The 21,203-nt window shown below is 44.7% G+C and overlaps 1 protein-coding gene across 1 annotated transcript in view; it reads right to left on the bottom strand.

The window, feature by feature from the left end:
• Positions 1 to 18,723, bottom strand: part of COL17A1 (collagen type XVII alpha 1 chain) — a 38,187-nt gene extending 19,464 nt beyond the window's left edge. Inside the window, exons 1-23 of the mRNA XM_026069768.1 lie at positions 18,669 to 18,723; positions 17,892 to 17,936; positions 17,007 to 17,105; positions 14,858 to 14,995; positions 14,442 to 14,489; positions 13,408 to 13,443; positions 11,700 to 11,747; positions 10,774 to 10,917; positions 9,585 to 9,740; positions 8,728 to 8,799; positions 7,529 to 7,600; positions 7,106 to 7,171; positions 5,605 to 5,769; positions 4,967 to 5,056; positions 4,787 to 4,831; positions 4,020 to 4,169; positions 3,153 to 3,368; positions 2,442 to 2,480; positions 2,012 to 2,038; positions 1,484 to 1,510; positions 921 to 983; positions 648 to 752; positions 79 to 141 (exon numbers count right to left, since the gene is read on the bottom strand). Coding sequence (XP_025925553.1) covers positions 79 to 141; positions 648 to 752; positions 921 to 983; positions 1,484 to 1,510; positions 2,012 to 2,038; positions 2,442 to 2,480; positions 3,153 to 3,368; positions 4,020 to 4,169; positions 4,787 to 4,831; positions 4,967 to 5,056; positions 5,605 to 5,769; positions 7,106 to 7,171; positions 7,529 to 7,600; positions 8,728 to 8,799; positions 9,585 to 9,740; positions 10,774 to 10,917; positions 11,700 to 11,747; positions 13,408 to 13,443; positions 14,442 to 14,489; positions 14,858 to 14,995; positions 17,007 to 17,105; positions 17,892 to 17,936; positions 18,669 to 18,723 — 1,969 coding nt within the window. The remainder of the gene's footprint in view (positions 1 to 78; positions 142 to 647; positions 753 to 920; positions 984 to 1,483; positions 1,511 to 2,011; positions 2,039 to 2,441; positions 2,481 to 3,152; positions 3,369 to 4,019; positions 4,170 to 4,786; positions 4,832 to 4,966; positions 5,057 to 5,604; positions 5,770 to 7,105; positions 7,172 to 7,528; positions 7,601 to 8,727; positions 8,800 to 9,584; positions 9,741 to 10,773; positions 10,918 to 11,699; positions 11,748 to 13,407; positions 13,444 to 14,441; positions 14,490 to 14,857; positions 14,996 to 17,006; positions 17,106 to 17,891; positions 17,937 to 18,668) is intronic.
• Positions 18,724 to 21,203: the final 2,480 nt, after the last annotated feature.

The following is a 21,203-nucleotide window of genomic DNA, read 5'->3' as shown; positions in this document are numbered from 1 at the left end:
GAGACTGGAGTGGTCATTACCTCCTGATAGGACACCTAAACAGGCTGCTAGGTTATCTCTGTCCATCCTCATATTTACCTTTAAGGCCAGCAGAACCTGGGGGACCAGGAGGTCCTGGAGGACCTGGCTCACCAACAACACCTGGAGAATAAGAGCATGAACACACACTGTAGAATACAATTATGATCCCATCTCTCTATTCCCCTCCTGTTGTGCTTTCTCTGGCTAGTGTCATGAATAATCAGTAACTAATCCATAGGTCAGTACAAAACACCCAAGAAGCATGCATTATTTGTGAAAAAAAATCCCATCTCATTGGGCTTTAGGATGAACAAGGCTAGAATCCCCCAGCTTTGGTGGCTTGGACAACTGGAAGAAGGTAACCCAGATACTAAGTCTTTTGGTTCTGCCAAAGTCAAACCTGACTGTGAGATCTGGCAAAACAAAAGTCATCTTGTTTGCCGGTTGTAAACTTTGCACAAAAACCCTTTAGGCCAGCTTTGTCTGTGCTGACAAGCATCTAACATGAAATCTGGATCTGAGTAATCAAAACCAAATCCTACCACTGAGGTGTCTGGTAAATCAGGACCAAACTCCAGCTTTGGTCCATCTCTGCTTTATCCAGGAATGGCAGATCTAGTTCCTACCTCTGTCTCCTTTTTCTCCAAATCCAGGCGGTCCAGGCTCTCCTCGAGGCCCTGGTAGCCCTTCTCGACCTCTCTGTCCCATGGGACCTTCCATGCCAGGATCACCTATAGGAAACAATGCCTTGTAATAAAGGGTCTCTTTACAGGAGACCTAGAGCAACGAGCATCCTTGCTCACTTCCTTTGGGAAGGCAATGATCACACCAAGCTGATGCCTGTATTCCCATGCGTCAATCAGTTGTGAGAGACCCACAGCATTAATCAAGATGCTTACCCATGCTGCCTTTCTGTCCTTTTGGTCCTTCTGGTCCTTGGTGTCCACTTGGACCAGGAATGCCTGGAAAGAAAAACACAACAAATATTCAGAGTCCATATCCATGCACCATGAATGAATAACATGTAAATAAGGGGCATCTGTCAAGCTGAAGTCTGGAAGGATTCAGCACCTGGGCTAAAGAATATATTACTTGCAACGTGGGTACTTGAACAAGGGATTTCTTTGGAAAAGCACAGTACATATGTCAGAGCACAAAAAGTTGCATGGACCAAGTGCTCATGCAGCTGTGGGACTCTTTCAAAGTTAAGCTGGGATGTTCACACTCCCAAATTAGGCACATTCAATTAAACAGAAGTCAGGCTGAGGCCTTGCTTGTAACCAAGTCTCTGAGCTGTGTCAGTAACTTAACATCAAGGCATTAATCAAGTGAATTAGTCCATCTGCTAATATTGACTCCTTACAGAAACATCTCGAGCTGGGTTTGCCATGTGAAATTTGTTCTTGCCAACACTAATGTCACTGAATGTCCTCCCTGAAAAGGGAGTCATCCTACTACCTACCTGGGACTCCAGGAAGCCCTCGCTCTCCTGTGGGGAGGAAGAAACAGACAGTCAGTGGGGAATAGGTCTTCCCTGTTCTTTCTTTGGCTGGTCATCAACTTCCCATAAAAGAAGTTTATGTTCCCAGCATATTTAGGAGTTTTATCCTCTCAAACAATGCCACATTGGGCCCCTCATATTTGCGTAATAGATCGGATCCTTCACACTGTGCAAAGTCCTCTGAAGAACCTTTTTTGACTAAACCAGGTATAGTTTAGCTTCAGGAATGATTTTCATCCAGGTGAAAGAGGTTTCTAGATTGAAAGTGAGATCTGTTGTCTCTTCTACTGCAACCTCCAAAATTGTCTTTGCTAGCAAGAAGAGCAAAAAACCCAACCATCACAACAATATCTGAATCACAGGAAAGGAACTGGTTTCAGATCCGTCAACCCTTCTACCTAACTTCTGGAGCAATAAAAATCCATTTGCTACCTAGGTGTTATGGTAGGCTGCCAACCTACCTGAGAAAGCATGCAATTCCAGACTCACCTTTGGGCCCTTGCATTCCCATGTCACCTAAGAGAAAAAAATAAGTTCAGGAGAGATCCTGGACTATTTCCAGTGACTGCTCACTTATTTTGTTTTTGTAATTGCTTTCCAGCCCTCAACGAAATGGGGGAGTTCTAGGTGAATGTGGACACTTCACACTTAAATAGTGCAGGATCAGACTCGTCCCCCTAGCAACATACAGCATCTTGCCCTTCACACTGGCACAATGCAGGATTGGGCCTCCTGCATTTGTTCCATGCAGCATCAGGCCCTTTAAAGTTTAAGTAGCAAACCAGCTTCACACTGTTTTTGTTTAAGCGTAAACCTGTTTCACCCTTCTCACTGCCAGTTGCCCCTTGTGTTAAAAATCCACACTAAACTTGTGCTCGGAGGAACACGACAGGGGAAGAGAAGGACTATACACTTGTACCTTTCAGACCAGGTTCTCCTCTCTCCCCTCGGAAGTAGCCTGCAACAGGAAGTGAAGGGACTGTTAGATTTCATTACGCAACAAAATAGCTACTCTCTTCACCTACAAAGATACTTCTAATTGGATTTTGAGGCTGCAGGCAGCACAGACTAACAAATACAGTATGGCTTTAGAAGCAGAGTTTTCTCAGCCTATTTGCCTTCGCAAATCCTGGCATTGTAGTTACATGAAACCTCTGAAGAAGGGAGAATGCAGGCTCCTGTAGTCCCTACTCCTGTTTTTGACTCTGACACCCACTGTTGTTAGCCTGTTCCCATCATCTGTGAAACAGAAGTAAACTATCTTTCCCGTGCTACCAAAAGTAGCATGAGAAACAAGCTGGGGGGTCATTTTTCTGTGCAAGTCTTTCAAAATAGAAAACTCACTTGCTACAGCAAATGTGACACATCCTGGCACACGATGGCACATCCGCAGCCTCCTTTCTTCTCCTCTCCCTGCTGTCTTTGAGGGATGCACCGCTAGTGTATTGTTAGTGGCAACAAACTGAGCCCCAGCACAGCCTATCTGTGAGGACAGGTGAGGGCCCTAATTTGGACAGACTGCATTGCACTCTAGCAGCCCTGATCTTTAGGCTCGCAGGCAATCAAATCCTCCCATCCCCCTTTAAATAAACTGGTCTCATGAAGCATCACAGTCATCGACCCTCCTCACCTCGTTCTATTTCCTTGTTCAGTCTGCTCTTCACCATCAGCCAAACTGACTCTTCATCTCCAGAAGAGAAGGCTAAGGAGGGCGCCATGCCACGAACAAATTCTGCTTTTGAAACTTCCTTGTCTATATTTGCAATCCCTGGATTAACTGTCAGGTAGCTGTCATTGATCTTTTCCAGGTCGCTCACACGAGATTTCAGCCGTCTCACTTCTTCCGCTGGAAGGTTAAAGTAAAACGCTAGGGAAGATGCTGTTGCAGGCTTATGCCTGAAATACCTACTTCAAACAGCAGGGACAAGGTAACACTGTCACACAGCTATGGCCACTGAGCTTTGCAGGATTATTCTGTGTTTCTTTTTTTCTAGCAGGAATATCCTGGAGTTTAAATGACAGCTTTGGAACCTGCTAGTCTCTGAGGAGAATAAAGATGTCAGATCTCAAGAATTTCCTTACCTTCCTCACCCCAAGGCTATTTATCCCCTCATCGAATGTTTATATCCCTTATCCATTCTTTCTGTACATTTGAAATATTTTGGTGGCACTCACAATCTTCAGCACTGAATGTGCTCCTCTTCAGCTCTCTGCCTTGGCATATCTGGTAGTGAGTGACAGTTTGTTAGGCCTCTTTGCCAGTTTAAACCCTCTGTTACTCCTTCTATCCTGTTCAGCATTTTGTTCCTCTGTATCAAACCTTCTCCTGTAGGAAGAAGGGGGGCCCTACCTCCACAGCTTTGCTTCCTCTCATTCTAGCCATTGGTGTAACCTTTCTCAGGGATAGGGATACACAGAGGCTGGTTTCTGTTCAGCCCCAGCCTTAATTACACCTGGATGTCTCTAACCTAAACCAGCTCTTGCAGTTACTTCTTACCCAGAGCAATGAGTCCAAAGAGCAATCCAAGGAGAAGCAACCAAGCCAGAAGCAAACCCAGAAGCCACTTCCACCAGCTACAGCAGGAACCACAGGGGCACCAGGACGGTGCTGATCCTATTGCACCCCCTGCATCACCACCTCGTATTTCTGGAAGGGAGAAGGGGCAATCTCCTGGTTAATGCATGGCTCCTTGACTTCAAAGTCAATAATCTCTTGAGAATAAGGACAGCAAGGTCAGATACATTATAAATAGGGTTATGGAGAAAAAAAAAGTCTTTACACCTCACTCTGCACATGGCAGGTAAAATATAGTTGCTGTGGAAGCTGGGAAAAGCATTCCCAATGGAAATCCCAACAGGGGAAATCACTCAGTGCTTGCTAAAATAACAGCCCAAAACTGTGACCCCCTCAGGCCACTATGCTCTACAGTTTTGAGCCATAAATGACTGCAAGAGCCAGCACAGTCCCTCTGAGCCCCTTCCTTCCCATAAATTTGCCCTGATAGCAGGATGCAGCTGCATCATGAGCTATCCGATTTCCTCCCTCAGTAAAAATGTGGCACAGCTGCTCACTCACCTATGATCAAATCACAGGGGCAAATTTCTCTGGCGCATGCTCTGCTCATTACAGAGCAGCCTCTTGAGGATGCCCTCCCTCTGATGTCATCACACAGAAATCATTCATCTCACACAAGGATGACTGCTTTTTTGTACATTGTGCTTTGGTGCTCCCTCTAATGAAAGAGTCTGAATAGCACCACCTACCTGCATAAGTTGCTTTGTCCCTTGTTGGCACAGATTTTACTCCTCCTGTTGCAACAGCAGCAAAAGAGTTTTTAATAGTCTTTCTATGCATGATCAAACTAGAAGTGTGAGATTATATGGGGAAGCTAGTAATGGAGGCAGAATATAGCTCTGTTGCATTGCACGGGGACAAACTCTTACCATTTGCTTCTGATTTTAGGCCAGCATCTGCACCATAAGAGGAGGAAAATCCCTGCTTCTCTTTCTTCAAGGTGTCTTCTGCAAAGGATCCTGAACAGGAACCAAATGTAATTAAACATCTTACACCAGCATTTCAACCTGGCCTATCTTCCTTTGTTGGCAAAAAGTATGTTTTTTACTAGGAAGCCACAACAACTCTGCCAGTTTAAACCAGTGGCTGATCTAGTTTTTGCTTTCATAGCTCCCAAGCTCCTGAGCTTTGTGAATCTCCCTGAGGCACACTCTAGAGCTTCAAATGCAAAAGTTAAACCCCTGCAAGCCAAACTTGAAGCCCTGGCAGGCATGCGGCAGGGCATTTAGCTTTTAACCAGGCTAGGTCTAAGTTAGGGTGCAGTGTGCAGAACTCTGAACTCCATAGATGGAGAAGACCCTACGGCTGCAGAGTTCACCTGTCTGCATGTGCAGGACTGGTCTTTATCACACGAGTTCAGGCTATTTTGTTCTCACTGCAGCTGTGCCAAAGTTCAGAGTCTCTAGAATGTGCCCTGCAGATCTGGTTTGGGTGCTCTTTCCCCATATGATCACCCTCCACTTCTCTGCTCTAAGCATACCTACATGTCCTGAGGAAGAGAAGTTACCTCCATTGAGCCCAGTGGTAGAGGCACTGAAGACTTTGCCACTGTCCTTTGTCATGATCAAGAGCTCCATCTCCTTCTTGGCTGGGACATTCTCCTTCTCCAGCAGCAGGAACTTGCAGTCTTTGCGCAGGATGTCATCTCCCTGGGAGCTCAAAACAGTTCCCCCTGGAATATGGATAAAAGATGGGATAAGAAGGAGACAAGTCTCAGCCAATGAGTCTTAAGTACAAGTCACAGCACAGTTGTTCATTAAAACAGAAAGTCCCATTATGATTGAGGTTGCCACTGCTATAAACCCAAGGCAAGAGACACACTGGTCACTGAAGCTGAGAGGAAAGCTGTGCATGTCATCAGATTTCTTTAGAGATGTGTATTTCATTAGCAGGGGAGTAACTGCTACTGGAAATAGAGAGCATTTGGAACCCAATCATATATGGGAAATCATTTGCTCAATAGCCTCTTTATTTCTCAAACAGACTTACTACAGAATTGTAGAAAGTCAGGCTGGAAGAGACATCCAAGGGTCTTCAAAGCCAGCAAATCTCAAGCTGAGAGCATCACCTTTAGCAGAGATACTCTGTGAAGCACAGAGTACTCTGTATCCTTGGGAGCAAGGTATGGTGATGAGGCATCAAACTGTTTGTAACTTCCTGAGGTGGCGCTCAGGCCAAACAAGACTCAGAGGCATCAGTTTGGTCACCTTCCTGCTCTTAGGCAGTATCAAGTATGTCTGAAATGGTGTACAATGGTGTGACCTTGCATGTGAATTGACACAACTCTGAAAGTTAAGGTACCCAGACATTAATTCCATCACTCGAGCACAATACCTGSAATAAACATGTATTAGCAACACTATCATAATTTTTATGGTATTTCTATTTTTTTAAGCCTTACCTTGGAAGTCCTCAGACTACAAAAGAAACCTAGCTTTCTTTACAGAAAAAATAAAAGACTAATTTACAGCTCTAGGAGCTTCAGAAAAAAAGCTGGAAAAGACAAATCCTAACAATTCAAAGACCAAAGGCCAGTAGAAAGACCTCAATGATTCTCATTTTAAAAAAAAACCAATACGATCATGTATGAGTCAGTTCCTTGATTGGATGAGGTTGGTACTACTGCAAAATGATGTGTAAGAGCAACCTTGCAAATGTTTGGGCTTCAAATGAAGCATGATTTCACAGRTATGATTTTATATCCAGTTACTTGGCTATTAAGCAGAAATAGCTGTAATAAAATCAACCAAGTTACTACAAAGTGGGGGAGACCGGAATCAGACCAGCTGATTTTCTCATTCTGAGCTTCTGGCTCATTTGCTTTCATTTCAGAAAGGCACTGGTGGGGGGCTTGGCTAGTGACCAGTTGTGCTTCTGAGGAGCCATAYGTTGGAGTCAGTCAGCTGGCTGAATATCTGACTCATTTGTGTCAYGATATGCTCGAACAAGGCCAGCACTCCACACAGCTTGCACAGCCATGTCTAAACAACTGTGAATGCCACACTCACCTGCTGAGGCAGACCCGCCAGTACTAGCCATGGTGTTGCTCTGGGAACTGTTCTTCAGCCCATATGCTGCAATGAAGAAATCCCAGAATAAAAGAGTTGGAGGCTACCCACACCAGCCTTGGGCTGCACACCCTTTCAATAGCCTTTTCTCATTTGTGGCACATAGGACAACTCAAASGAGTAAGAGCTTCCCCAGTGAATAAATGTCTAGGGCTTGCATAGGCATGGAGAGCCATTCCTGTGCATGCCAAGTGGAGGAAATGCTCCTCTGTATCCCCTTACATCACATTGCTCCACACCAGAAAAGGTGGCTATGAAGAAGCCTCTGTCAACATGAACTTTCTAGTTGCTATGGAAAAGGCGGGAGAAGACAGCACACACTAGTGACTCACACACTTTCTCTAGGTTTAAATAGTTGCTGACCTGCGGAGGCTGCAGTGGCATTTTGGTTCAGAGCTGCACAGCTTGGAGACAGGTTGTTTTGAACACCAAACACTGCAGAGAAAAACAATGCAATGTGAGTTATAGGAGACCTGCAGTGCAGATACTATTCTGACTAAAAACAAAACAAAACCAGTGAAAATAATGATGACCTCAGCGAATCCTGTTGGCTTGAAACCACCTCCAGGGCTCCCAAGAAATTTCACCACCTAGCTGGATGTATCACAGGCCTAAGCATTTTTGTTCAAAGACCTTCCTTACAACACCCTTTTTGCCTCAGATCATTTTGCTGTGGAGGTTATTGTTGGTCCAGGACAATAACGGTGACCATTTCAAAACACCAGCTTGAGCTAGACCGAGAGACCATCCTCATGGCTGCGTGCACATTTCCAGAGGAGGGGATTTGAGAAAAAGGATAAATTCAGAAAACTGGTCCAGTCTGGCCAAGGAAAGTTTAAAGAAATAACCACACACACAATATATCAAAGTACTGCCCAGAGAGAAGCAAATGGCTTTGAACATGGCACTTTGGGTGCCTGAATCAGTGTGGCAATGTTAGGACAGTGGTCAGACTGCTCTTACACACCCCGCTCCCAGCAGGCCTAATCAGAGTCCTGCACGGTGGTACTGTGCTGTGTAGAAAAATGGCCCAGAGCTCTTCTTTGACCAATGCTATGTCTCACTCTACAGCATCAGGTACCCTCCCTGGACCTGTGTTACTGTGAAAGGAAGAGAAATGGTTTACTAATATGGAAGAGAGTCTGCTGGAAGTTATGAGCCAGACGTAGCAAAGGAAAATTAGATAAATTTGACAGAGGAGCAGTGGGGTCTTATGGATCAGGACATGTAAGTTTATCTTTCAAGGAGTTATCTYGAGTTGTCCTGAGGGAAGAAACAGGCTGGCCTAACAGGTGTCATTCAAAAGAGAAGTTCCTCTTCTTGGGAAATCTCTAGTTTTCTCAGCCTCTCAAATAAAAACAGTTGGGCACTAATAGCAGCTATACAGGGCAGACCCAGAATAACTCCACTGAAATCAGAGAATAATGGTTGTGCAGACCAGTTGCTGACACCGAGATCAGCAGCATAAGGGGAACAGAGTGATATAGGCATCATTTCTTTGTATGTGTCTGCCAGGACTGTTGCACTGTGAAAGGGTGAAGGGAAGAAGAGAAAAATCTGACCTGTTGAGGAAGTGCTCAGGCCCGTGTTCAGAGTGGGATTGCTGGGAGCCAGGTTATTTGGAACGCCAAAGACTGCAAAAAGAAGAAGAAGTGAAACATTATTACTTCTCTGGAATCAGAATCCTAATGCCTGCAGGCCAGTGGCACAGCCACAGAAACCTAAGAGTAAGAGTCACTTGGAAACATAGTTAGTGAAAATGCACAATAATTACACAGAGGAAAAATCTTGAAAATCATGACACAGAACCTCTCTTTTACTGAACTCACAAAGGGGAGAAAATCTTATGTCAGACAAGTTGCAATGATGGGRTAAGGTTAGAAAGCAAAGCTTTTAATAGCATGCTATCTTAAAGCTTCCTCTGCTTTTTCTTTGAGCTGGAAAATGCAGCATCCCCGGCATTTAGAAATGGGCTTTCCAGGGAATAATCAGTGCCAATACTTATTGACTGTGGAAGAATCTTTGAGCGTATAAGGATTGAAAGGTTAGGCCCAGTTATTCTTACAATGGATCAGGATAATTCAATGTTAACCAGAGTCTAGCACTAGTTTTGATAAGAAACTTGAGCCTGACCTCAYTGAAGTCAATAATAAAGCTTTCATTAAAGTTCAGAGACAGATCAGGCAGTCAGGACAATTGATTCTCACAAAGGAGGATTTTCAAATACAGCCAGTGTAGCAGCAGAGAGCACCAAGTTACAGAAAAACAGAGAAAATTCAAGCATATCCCGTCATCTCCATTCTTCCATCATTTTAATTCTCCTTGCTGTGCAGAAAAAACACTGCTATTTGACCCAGTTGTAGTATGGAGTTATGTCCTTCAAGCAAATGGTAGAACCTGGGAGGTCCAGGGAGGGTACCTGATCCTGTAGAGTGAGACATAGCATTGATCAAAGAAGAGCTCTGGGCCATGCTGTTGTGGTATCCACCAAGGGAAGACCCGGCAGGCAGAGTAGAGGACCACATGTATGAAGGGAGAGCAGTATTCAGGATGGTTGTATCATATGTCCCTGACACTGGAAAAAAAAACAACAACACACACACAAAAATCAGTAGCGGTTTTCAACGAGACCAGGCTTGGGGCTTAGCATGCATTAGGGCATTGGAGGTTTACATGGCTGACAACCTAATTTGCCTTAGATTTCAATTACACTAGTGGAGTCACTGAAATGAGTCACAGATTAACACAGTATAACTGATCTCAAGCACCAGCTGATCTCAGCTGGTGAGGATTTTAACTTGAATTTTAACCCACAGAATGAAGACTGACCTGATAGCATGACCATTGAGGGGATTTCATTGTTTGTAGATGCTATGATACCAAAACAAAACACTTAATGTACTTTGGTACAGGTTCTTGTTAATAAATCATCCTGGGGCATGAGACCTATGACTTCTGCTTCCCACATGTGTGGCTTTGGTTGGTTCACTAGTGTGTTTGGACTGAAATTCACAGTTTGAGACAGGATTTGAGCCATCAACAAGAAAAAAGGCAAGGCTTGTTCCTATATAGCRGTGGAGAAGAGCAGAGTGAATGTGAACACTGCTGCTTCAAGGCCTGAAGTGATGCTTATAAATAATAAAAGCTAGTCATAGTACTATAAGTAGCATTTCTATTATTATTAAGCACTATTGACCTCTGAACCATACAGTGTGGCCAGTAAATCAAACACTGACACAAATGTTGTCTTCGGTGCTACCTCCACCTTGCTCTGAGATCAGAGATCACATCGCTCTAAGAAATGCTTGCTTACAGCCCTGATCTCTGTCACCAGCACTTCTGAATTAAAGTTGGATTAAAGTTGAATTAAAGCAGGAACTGGCCGAATTTTATGCAAGTCAGACAAGGCACTAGAAAGCCACCCAGGATGTCCCTTGGTAGGGCAATATCTGGACAGCCCTCTGGCATTTTGACCCTTTTTGTATTGCCACCACTGTCTGGGACAGAGACCATGTATTCTTGGTCTGATGTTCTTAGCATCTGGGGGTTTCGCTGGCAGAAATTGTTTGGGATGGCTCCAGCATTGCTAACCTTCCTCTGCCAAGTACCTGACTGAGAGCTCTCAGTAACCATCTTTGTCTCCACCACAGCTTTTTTCGGTATCGGGAGAGTACTTGACGGTGATCGAGTAGGGCTGCAGCTTGCTGATCGACTTCCTTTCAGCAAACGTTTCACATCATCCAGCTCCGTCCCTGGCAGGAAAAACAAGTGTACAGGCTAGTCCAAAACCCATTGCTTCATTGATCTGTAACCAGGAATGCCTCATGCAAAGCATGAGGCAGCCAGCAAAACACAGGGTTATTTCAGAACCCTCTAGCACTTTGATTTGGGGAAATGGTGGTTCACTTTTCCAGCGACCCTTCTTGTATAATTCTGCCCTGGCTAAACCACTGGAATAGTGGAATTTACCCTGGAGTCTCTATGAAGTTGTATACTATTCTCCCCAGCAGTCTCATGCATGAGGACTAGTTGCTAGGAGGAGAGTAGCAGTGAAAGGAAAACATTTTACTGGTTCTTCAACAGGGAGTTTACAAGATGTTGATCCTTGTCCAGAACGGKACAAGATCAAACAATATAATCCTGTGCTATCTAATCCTCCTCAAGCTTGTTATTTGTGTAACAAATGTAGTGTAGGCTAATTCTGGGCAATGGCACAATTCCAAGTCACCAGATTAAAGCATTTTTCCAGAACTCTCTTTCCTTTCCTAGGACTGCACTGACTTCAATAGCAAAGCTTCAGGGTCTCATTCTGACAACTAAGTACAACTATATCCTTGCAAGATCACCATCTAACCCACAGCATGCCTCCTTGTTCAGAAAGGGGATACAAGTGGAATTTCTTAACAGGAAAAAGGGATGACATGCTACCTGTCATCAGGAAGGCTGGGTCCCAGAGACACTGCAGACACACCTGAAGTAGCAGTACCCCCAGTGTTACACCTGATCCCTCTGGAATAAAAGCCATGGCACTTACATCTGCCAGAGGGTGACGCGCTCTGCAGTCGGGCTCGTATTTCACTCTCTGGGAAGAGAAAAAAGCAGTTGATGAATATGGAGTGAGGTGCCCTTGTGCTCTGGGTTGGGAATAAACCTTCAGACTGAAGGGAATTTCTTCCTTCTTGCTRTCTGTGTTAMCTTGCTGTTTCTTTTGAGCAGCACTCACRGCCCATGTGCATTAGCTATGCCTTKGTTTGGGTCACTTTTTGTTCTGGGGTCAGATTTTGCTACCTTTATTTCCAGAGAGCAGTATTTTACTCCYTGAGGTCCTCTGTTGAAGTAAATATCATTGGTGGCACCAGACAAACACAAGGCCTAATTATACAGTCCTCAGTCACACTGATATTCCCTCTCATCACAATTTATTATTATTGTCCTACTGGGCAAAAACCTACAGAGCCACAAGAAGCTTCAGGATTTTAAGAATTACTAAATACATAAATTCCCTACTACTTCTCAAATGAAATTCACACTGTCAACCCTATAACAAGCTGTAAGATCTAGTCCCTGATAACCTGCTGACTTCTCTGTTGACTCATTTAATATAAYGTCCCTCTTGACGAAAAATTACATTGATATAAAACTATCAGATCATAAACAGCCATTTCTTTAAGCCAACATGCTTGCCAAATACTCAGTTTTATTACTGGGTTTTACTGTCCAGTACAAGAGACAATACTTAATCYGATTTGTTTGAGGCAAGCCTTAAAGCTTGCTGTTCATAAGCAAACTGGCCAGCCATGGTGTGTGACACACGCTCCTYCAGATGAAATCTGACAGTGCATGCACTATAAATGAAACACTGGCTTTGGCACACAGGTTGAGAACCTGATGGATTAGGACTATTTTCTGAAGTAATAGGAGAAGCTGCAGCTCATTCTCTGGTGTCTGTTTTATTATGTATGGCGTAGTTCTGCTGGGAGCTTGGGCTCTCCCCCTGTGCTGTGAGGATCTCAGGTAGAATAATTGGTAACTGTGATACTCTCCAGGAGGCGTGTGCAAGAGCACCCTTTGATTTATATCCACTGCTAAAATTAACTTGGATAAAGTGACATTAGAGCTGCCTCCTCAAGCAACTGGGAACAGATATTAAACTCCTCCAGAGCAATTTAATCCTGCTTTCTCCAATGCTGCTAATAAATTAGTAGAAGTGCTGAACAATTTAAACAATGCAGGGTTTTACAATGAGCTGGCTAAACAGACCACAGCAAGTTCACAATTTCCTCACCATCTCCCTACTACCAGCATAAGATCATTTCAGGGAATGGCATTGTGGTTTGTCAGACAGAGCTCAGTAGAGAAACATGAATACAATTATTGAGGTTTCTATGTTTAAATACTTCAAAAGAGGTCACAGAGCAYGGATGGACTAAGTTTATGGTGGTAAACAAACAAGGCGAAAGATGATGTCCTATGCCCCCAGATGCCCAGTCCCCTAAGCAGACCCTCCTTTCCGACACGGCCCCARCCACCACAGCCTTCACTGGGATCAAGTTTTTACACCAAGTTTGCTTAAACAATTGCTCACAGATAAATGGTCCACATCTGCCTTGGTGCAAATTCATGTAGCTTATCCGACTGCTCTAGTCTCAAACTGATTGATTCCAGCCAAAGAACAGGCTCATTTAACATACCCCGAACCATACCAAAGGAAACAAAGCCTCTGAAAGAACAGTATCACTCACCTCGACTTTGGCTTCGCCCTCGTGTGGAGGCAGATGCTGTGAACACCAACAAGAGAAAAGCAACATTAGACTTCACTGCCTGTTGATRCCTATGAAAATGAATGCATGGCCCTTGCTCAGAGTGCCGTGATTCAGGCAGTAACCTTCTTTACTTGGGGCACAGCTGGGGAAATTGAACCCTCAGAGTTTATGCYAAGCCTCCTTTACACCTCTTTAGAGGTATCTCAAGGAATATGTAGCACCTCTAGCATGTCTGGACGAGCTGCTGTTCCTGTTTATACACATAAAAGTTGTTCATAGACCTCAGTCTCACATGTCAGCAGGCCAGCAGGAAGCTAATAAGCATGTTTATACCATCGGCTGAGGTTGGACGCTGTGAAACCTTGACTCCTCTCTGAGCCAGAAAGATGGCCTAATCATATTGTTTCTCTGTCCGCACTGAGTAAAATCTGCAGCTTAAAGAGTGGACAGGGCAAGCTCATAYCTGCTGACAATATGCAGTGTAAATATGTCACTTGATATCCAGTTGATCTTTCTAGTTACACCATATAAACACGGCCAAGCCTAGAAAACAGCTAGTGGAAGCGCACATCCAACAATGGCTCAGAATTTTAAGGGGCAGGGCTTTCTCACTTGGAGATATTCCCCCAGGCATGGGACAGAAAATGTCATAAAGTCTCGCACGTCTATGTTTTCCTGTCCATGTCCTATGCTGTGTGGGAAAGGTGGGTCGTAAGGGGAGTTGAGGTTAGCAGATATACAATAAACAGCTTTTGCTGAAATACATATCAGCTAGAGACTCTTCTCTCAGTTGTGTTAATGTAAATCCCAAATAATTCCTCAGAAGTCATGGAGCTGCACTGGCTGCCCAGTACAGAGGCAGCATGTGTAYAGCAGGACACAGCAATCTTCTTCTACCCTTGGCAGGTTTTACCCCTCCTTGTGTTCTTATGTGATGTGCAAAAAGTCACCTTAGTCACCAGCTCACAAGACCCTGCCATAACGTTCAGAGGGACAGCTCTGAAAGAACATACCAAACTCTTTTCTGGGGAACTCAGGAGAAGAGTTAGCACTGGAGCTCCCTGCAAAGAACAGAAGGGTGTTCATTAATATTTTGTACAAGATCATAAAGAGCTTTCTGGTATCTTCCTGGTACCTGTCTGATCTCACTGGGTAACAAATATTTCCATTTAAAAAGAGCTATTCAGGACTACATAAAAGACCTGCTAATGTCCTTCAACAACAATATACCACAACAACTCTCAGGAATAAGCATTACTATAAATAGGACTCTATCATTAAAGCATGTCCGTTGTGGCTTATTTCCTAGCAAAACCACAATGGGATTCTTGTGCTATTTGAGACAATCCTGCATTAACGTCCTGGAAGTCCCAACTGACCTCACAGTGCACTACAAATTGCCCCCATTCTATGACATGTTCTGTGATACCTTCATATGTTGCATGGCGGGTGACATAGGTTTTTCTTTCAAATGTTGAGCCAGGTGATTTGGTGAGAGTAGAGCTGGGAGACTGGGTTTGTCTGTAGCYAGAGGATGATGATGAAGAATTCATTCTACCGCTTCCACCTATAGGTAAAACAAATCCCCGCTCAGCAAACTGAAGATATGCCCTGGATATAGAAGGGGACACTTTATGTTACTGTCTTCTGAGCTGGATAAATTTGCATTGATAACTCAAAACTAAACACGGGCAAGAACCACATTTGGATCTAACTCTGACTGTCCTCAGCATTCAGCACAGAGAGGAGTTACTTTGTGGTTTTAGAAGGAATCTTGCCAACAATGTTAACAAGAGCAGRTTTTGGCCTAGGGGGACAAATGAGCCATCTCCTCTGAGCAGGAACACATCTGGATCTGGCTGGGGCTGGGGTTTGGTTTGGATACAGATCAACCTGTAAACTCAATTGTCATAAAACACAGACCACAAGAACTGGGAGATGCTTAAACCAAATTCAAAGTGCTGAAGGATGCAGTTCATGAGATGGAGGAAAGCAGAGATGAGCCCACTTTCCTTTCAAGACAAGTATGCACATCCCCACTTAGTCATGCCTTAGTCAGTCTACTTCCGGGAGAAGTACTGAGGTGTGTAAGGGTGTGTAAGACCCAAGGCAGCCTGGAATTTATTAGTGGCTGTTTTATTTACATACAGGAGAGAATTTCCCTTCCTAATTCACATCTGTGCTGTGGAAAGAGAATTAAGCAGCTGTAACTGATGTGTGGTTTGTGGAAGGACCAGGCTCTTGTATGACATTTAATGCTGGAGTTTGATCAGAGTGCAGCACAAGGGGAATCTAGTGATAAAGCACAATATATCCATGAGGAACAGCAAGATCAGACTGGACATTGTCTACTCATCAGTGCAAAAAGAGTGAGCCCTTGGGATCTCAACAGAATGCTTTCTTGCCCATTTTCCCCCTCTACAGGGACCTCTTTTGTTCTTTGGCTTCCCCACTTAATTCAGCAGAAAGAACTACAGTGACAAGTGGGCCTCTGTTGGAGGCCTTCTCCAAGCAGAGCGGGAAAGCAGGGATTAGACAACGTTCTGCAAAACTTGAAAAGCTCATTATCTCAGAAGTTCAGATTCTTTTCTCCTCCACACACTGAAAAGAAATAACAGGGGAGATGGCAATCCTGCAGAGTCATTTAAGTTAGAGTTTGCAGGGCTGGGTTCTGTTCTCATTTAGACTGGTGCAAATCTAGACAATTAGACTGATACTTTCACTGGAGTTATTTCACCTCTTCCCTGAGGTGAAGTGACTCCACACTCTGGGCTTTAATTGGTAAGGASCTGACTGTCTGTCAGCTTGGAGTATGGCTAATTCTCCCTCTGAGCTTTCAAACTACACTGCACCCCCTCAGACTTGTCAGGTATTTTAGGGCATGGAGAATGCGTTCTGAAACACCCGCTACCCAGTCTGTCCCATTGGGGGACAGAGAGAGGGGTGTGCCAGAAACTTGGCTGTGAAGTTTATTCTCCAGAAACCTTCACTATGGCAATCTAGAAGCTGGAGGAAGAACATTTGTTGAGAAGAACCCTATTTTTACGGAAGAGAGAGAAAGTGCTTAGCTGGTGAGTCCAGAAAATCTTCCAGGTGGTTCAAAGTGCTAAAGCCATAACCACAAACAAGGAAATAGTCTTAAATAATGTTCTATTCTCAGCAAGATCAAGAAACAGAAACACCAAAATTGTCTGTGCAAAAAAATGCTCAGTAAAGTTTTGATTTGGAAATCCTGAAAGGAGGGAGGTTTGGTTTTTGAATGACTTAAAACCAGCAGAGACGGCATTTTTTGTTGTGGTTCCCCTGAATGGTAAAGGATGTTTCAAAGGTTAAAGGCAACTAAACTGAAAGTTTTCTCTATAGAAAATGGAAATTTTGCTATTTACTCACCCATCCTCATACCCAGCTTTAGGGAAGGAATACCTTTGCTTTGAGTGTTTGTGGTTTCTACTTTCACAAACCCTGTTTTCCTCACACCTGAGCCATCACACTTCCCTGCCCTGAACCTCTCCTCAGCCCATCTACACTGCCTTTGCTTTCTGTTTCCTCACTGTGCAATGTCTTCACTCCTTACTTACTTGAAGTCATACAGCTGCTGCCATGGGTGTAAGACCTCTTTTCCACTCCACTGCCTCCAGTGTGGGATGATGTTTTGAGCCCACTGCTGCTGCCTCCTTCTGGAAGAGATGAGCACAAAATGAGACATTGTCTCAGAGTAAAAGATGAGGAGAAGAGTAAAGAAGCTGCAAGATGAGGCAGGAGGTACCAAAGCTGGCCTTATACTCGATTACAAGGATAGCTGCCTGTCTGAGAAGGTATCAGGACTGCAGAGAAGCGCCTTGGTAGAGCACTTAAGCACTCACACTGCAGACCCAGCGGTTTGCAGGCAACTTTTGCTCTGGATATGGGTTGAAGTATGCTCCTGGTAATCCTCATCATAAGTGAAACAGAGCAACTACTTTCCAACCCAGCTGCAGCAAGCTAATCAAGAAATGTGGTGGTATAAAGGGTACGGAGGATTCTTCCCTACTTACTACACCGAGGTAGAAAACACCTGTGACCTCTTATACTACCCAGAAGGGATTCACCCACTGTTGCCAACTGGGTAAGACGACAGAAGAATATACTGCATGCACAGCAGTGGAAGCTGACRACACACCACTTCTGAGCCTTGTCCCCAAGAGACAGTAACTGTCGCAGCCCTTCGAGAGTCCAGTCTACAAGTTTTAGTGAACTGCACGGCTTCCTTGTTTCTGACAAAACCCAGCCAGCTCCCCCCACACTGCTCCTTCTCTCCACTAACAGTATTTTGGGAGACATTTCCGAAAACAGCTTCTCTTGGGGTGCAAGCCTTTCTGCACCCAGACCTGCTGCACCCAGGAACTTGTAGAAATAGTGTGGCTAAATTGTATGGAGGGGTACAAATCACTGAGCAAGCCATGTGGTAGATCATAATTACTTACTGGGTGGTAAGGAAGTCAGTCTTGTGGTTACAGTCTCTGTAATAACTGAGGAAAGAGAAGGTTGCAGAAGTTAATGYGATTTAATCTAGCCAGTCAACATGTGAGTTCTACTTCATTCCCATGGAGGAGCAGGACTTATGCAAGGAAAAGTCCCTTAAGACTGTACTGCCAGGGGGCTGCACCCTCATTAACACACAAGCTTTTTCCTGTTTTTGCTTGCAGGCCTTTCTCACACTGCAGTAACTGAGCACACCACTGCCATGCAAGATTTTTCTTTACAAATTCTCTGTGAAACATGGAAGTATTATTATTTCTGGGTACTTCTGAACCACAGACATTGCTGTAACTGCAAAGGCCACAGTCAGACCCTTGACTAGCTTCCTACTAGCTAATTCCCAGACTGCCAGCAGTGAAACTTACCCTCTGCTTTACACCGAGCCAAAAAAGATATTTAAAGAGCATGTTCTAGGCCAGGTAAGGCATCAGTATCAGCGGCAGGAARAGAATTCAAAAGTCTGTGCTACTGGGTAGAAGTGTTACCACAGGGCAGTCACCTCTGGTTATATACTCAGACCATGCTAAATGTTTCTAAATGTTCGATACAGCCCTGTTCTATTTCTTACTTTAACTTTGACAGGGAAACACAGACAGGTGCAGAACCTGAGGTTCTGGAYCTCTGGTCAGTATTCAACCCCTTACAAAACTGGGCATCCAGTTCTGGGATTTTTGGTGTGCAACCTTATCTTGCGATAGGAAGATAAATAAAGTTCTCCTTACGTCTCTCAGTAACTTCTGTTCCATCTTGCCTCGTTTTCTTTGTTACAGAATCCATACCATTGCCACCTGCAGGGAAAGCATAGAGACTGCACTGAGAACTCYGCGCACTGTAGGAGATAACAACAGCTCCCCAAGGGTCCCACTAGTTTTCTCCTTTCAGCTTGGGACTGGACTGTCTGGAAGCCACCTGTGCCAGGGAGTTCAAAGTGCCTTTCCAAAGCTATGTGAGTATTGCTACTAGATCAGCACCGTTCTCCCACTGAAGCAGAAGCGGCACAGTGCAGCGGGGCTGAAAGAGCAGGAGGGGTWGTGAAGCCAGCAAAGGAGATGGGGGCAATGAAAGCCCCTAAGCAAAGCCACTTAGTGCTGAAGAAGCTTAGATCTGGCTTTATATCCAGACTTTGCGGCACTTCACCATGGCCTCCAGTCTTGCCCTTACCAAGGTTTGAACAAAAACACAGGATCCAAACACCACTCCCACACATCTACTCTGGGCAGGATTCAACAACACAGGATTAGAAATGCAGACAGCTGCAGGAGTTCTGCCTCCATTAGCTACCAGACTGCGCCAGTGCTGCCAGAAAGCATAAGCAGAGATATTGCTGTACTGTGATGGCAATACTGTGTGCTCTCAGGGTGTACTGATGCTGAAACCACAGCACTGACTTTAGTGAAACAGAAAAACACCTGAGGTACCTTTAAACTAGTTATTTTGGGCAACAAGGAACYTAGGGTACAAAAGTTTATCTTGCTTTACAGGCAGAGTGGTGACAGCTTGGAGCCCATGTCTGTGGCTATGGAATCTGAGCTAATTAATTTAATGCTAGCTCAGGTCAATCTACATAGTATTGGAATCACTGGTGCGACTGCTGTGTGTAGTCTTCCTTCATGACTTGGATCCCTCTCTGGTCAAAAACAGAATCCCTGGCAGAGGTATGAATGTCTGCCAAGGCAGGAATACCACAAAGGCATACTGTGATTATGGGAAAAAAACATCAGCCAAGAGAGAAATCTCTTCTGACAGAACGAAATACACAGTTCCTCACTGCTCGTCTCTCTAAGATAACATTTCACCTTGTGCAGCCACAAACACAAAGAAGGAAGAGATTTTAATTAGTGCAGAAGGTGATAACAGGCAAAATCTCTCCACTGCCTTTGGGGACTCCTTCCTAAACCTGAAGAGCAGCCATACAGGCAACACCATACTTAACTGGCTGAGTCTACGAAAGCTTTGGGCAAAATTCCTTTCAAGTTCTCACAGTCCAGCTCAAGGCAGAGCTCAAGACTCTGCCCTCCAATTCAGCTATCATTTGGGTTTGACCTTCTTGATTACACTTACTCTTCTGCAAAGCATCTACCAAGTGGCCTCCCTGGATGTTACGCTTGTATTGCCCAGGCATTAATAACGACATAAGGCAGGAAGCAGCAGAGAATCTGGAGGAATATCTGAACCTTAGTCACAGCTCTGTGTTTGAGCAGCTCCTGCTCTTCTCAGAGCTGGCCAGGAACAATCTGAGCTTAGGAGGAGCACTACCAGTCAAGCCACTCTATGTCATGCTTCCCACCACAAACTCAGCCGAACTTGGTGGAGAACACTAACAGCACCCAGAGGCCTGAGCACCTCAGAGCCTGAGCCTGGCTAAGCAGCTCTGTAACCGGGCACCTGCAGCCACACCCAAGTCCTTACACAGCCTTGGTGGCAGGACACCACCCAGCCCTCCCACTGCCTGCTAACACAGGGGATTTCCATGGGATTATCCAGGCTGCTGATTCCGAGGCACACGCAAGACTGGGGCCCTGAATCAGGAAAGAGCTGCTCCTCCTGCAGGATGCCAATATCCTGCAATGGAGGGGTTCCTGGTTATTCACTCCAAGAAGAGGCAATTTCTCTGTAACTCTTCTTTAGAGTTTGCRCCAACAGTGGAGGCATCTTTAAAGCTCCTTTCCTAAACATAGATGCTGGAAGCTGTTGTCTAGATGTCAACACTTTTGGCTTTTACAACTTTTTGGAAGGGAACACAGCTTTATATTTGAAGCTGTTTCCCTATGGCTTTGCAGCACCAGAACTCCACTTCCTTTCTGCTATTGGGTGGCTGCACTGGTCACAGATGCTGGAAGAAGCCAGCACTACCATGGGCTGAATGTATTTTCCATGTCCTTCCCTACCACTGAGAAAGGGGAATATTTTGCTCTGACATCAATCAGAAAAAATAAAAAATAAAGAGAAGAGGTTAAAGCATATCTTTGAAGCCACACATCCCACCGCCCAGCCCTGGCACGTGGTGCATTTGGTCTATGTTACATGTGTGTCTGCCATGTGAATGCAATAGCCAGCCCAGCTTGACTAAGATTAGACTAAGACTGACTAAGCCTGATTTTCATTATTTGCCAGGATTGACTCACTTCACCAACTCCTCCTATCTGGATTCACAAAGTCAAAGCTGCAAGCTATGTCTGAGGCAAAGTAATAGCGCTGCTGAATCAGAGAAGCCATCTGCAATTATCCCTGAGCGACAAGCAGGAGCTTGTGAAGTG

Source organism: Apteryx rowi, unplaced genomic scaffold (assembly GCF_003343035.1).
Source record: "Apteryx rowi isolate R43461 unplaced genomic scaffold, aptRow1 scaffold_3, whole genome shotgun sequence".
NCBI lineage: Eukaryota > Metazoa > Chordata > Aves > Apterygiformes > Apterygidae > Apteryx > Apteryx rowi.
This window is presented reverse-complemented; position numbering and strand designations above follow the sequence as displayed.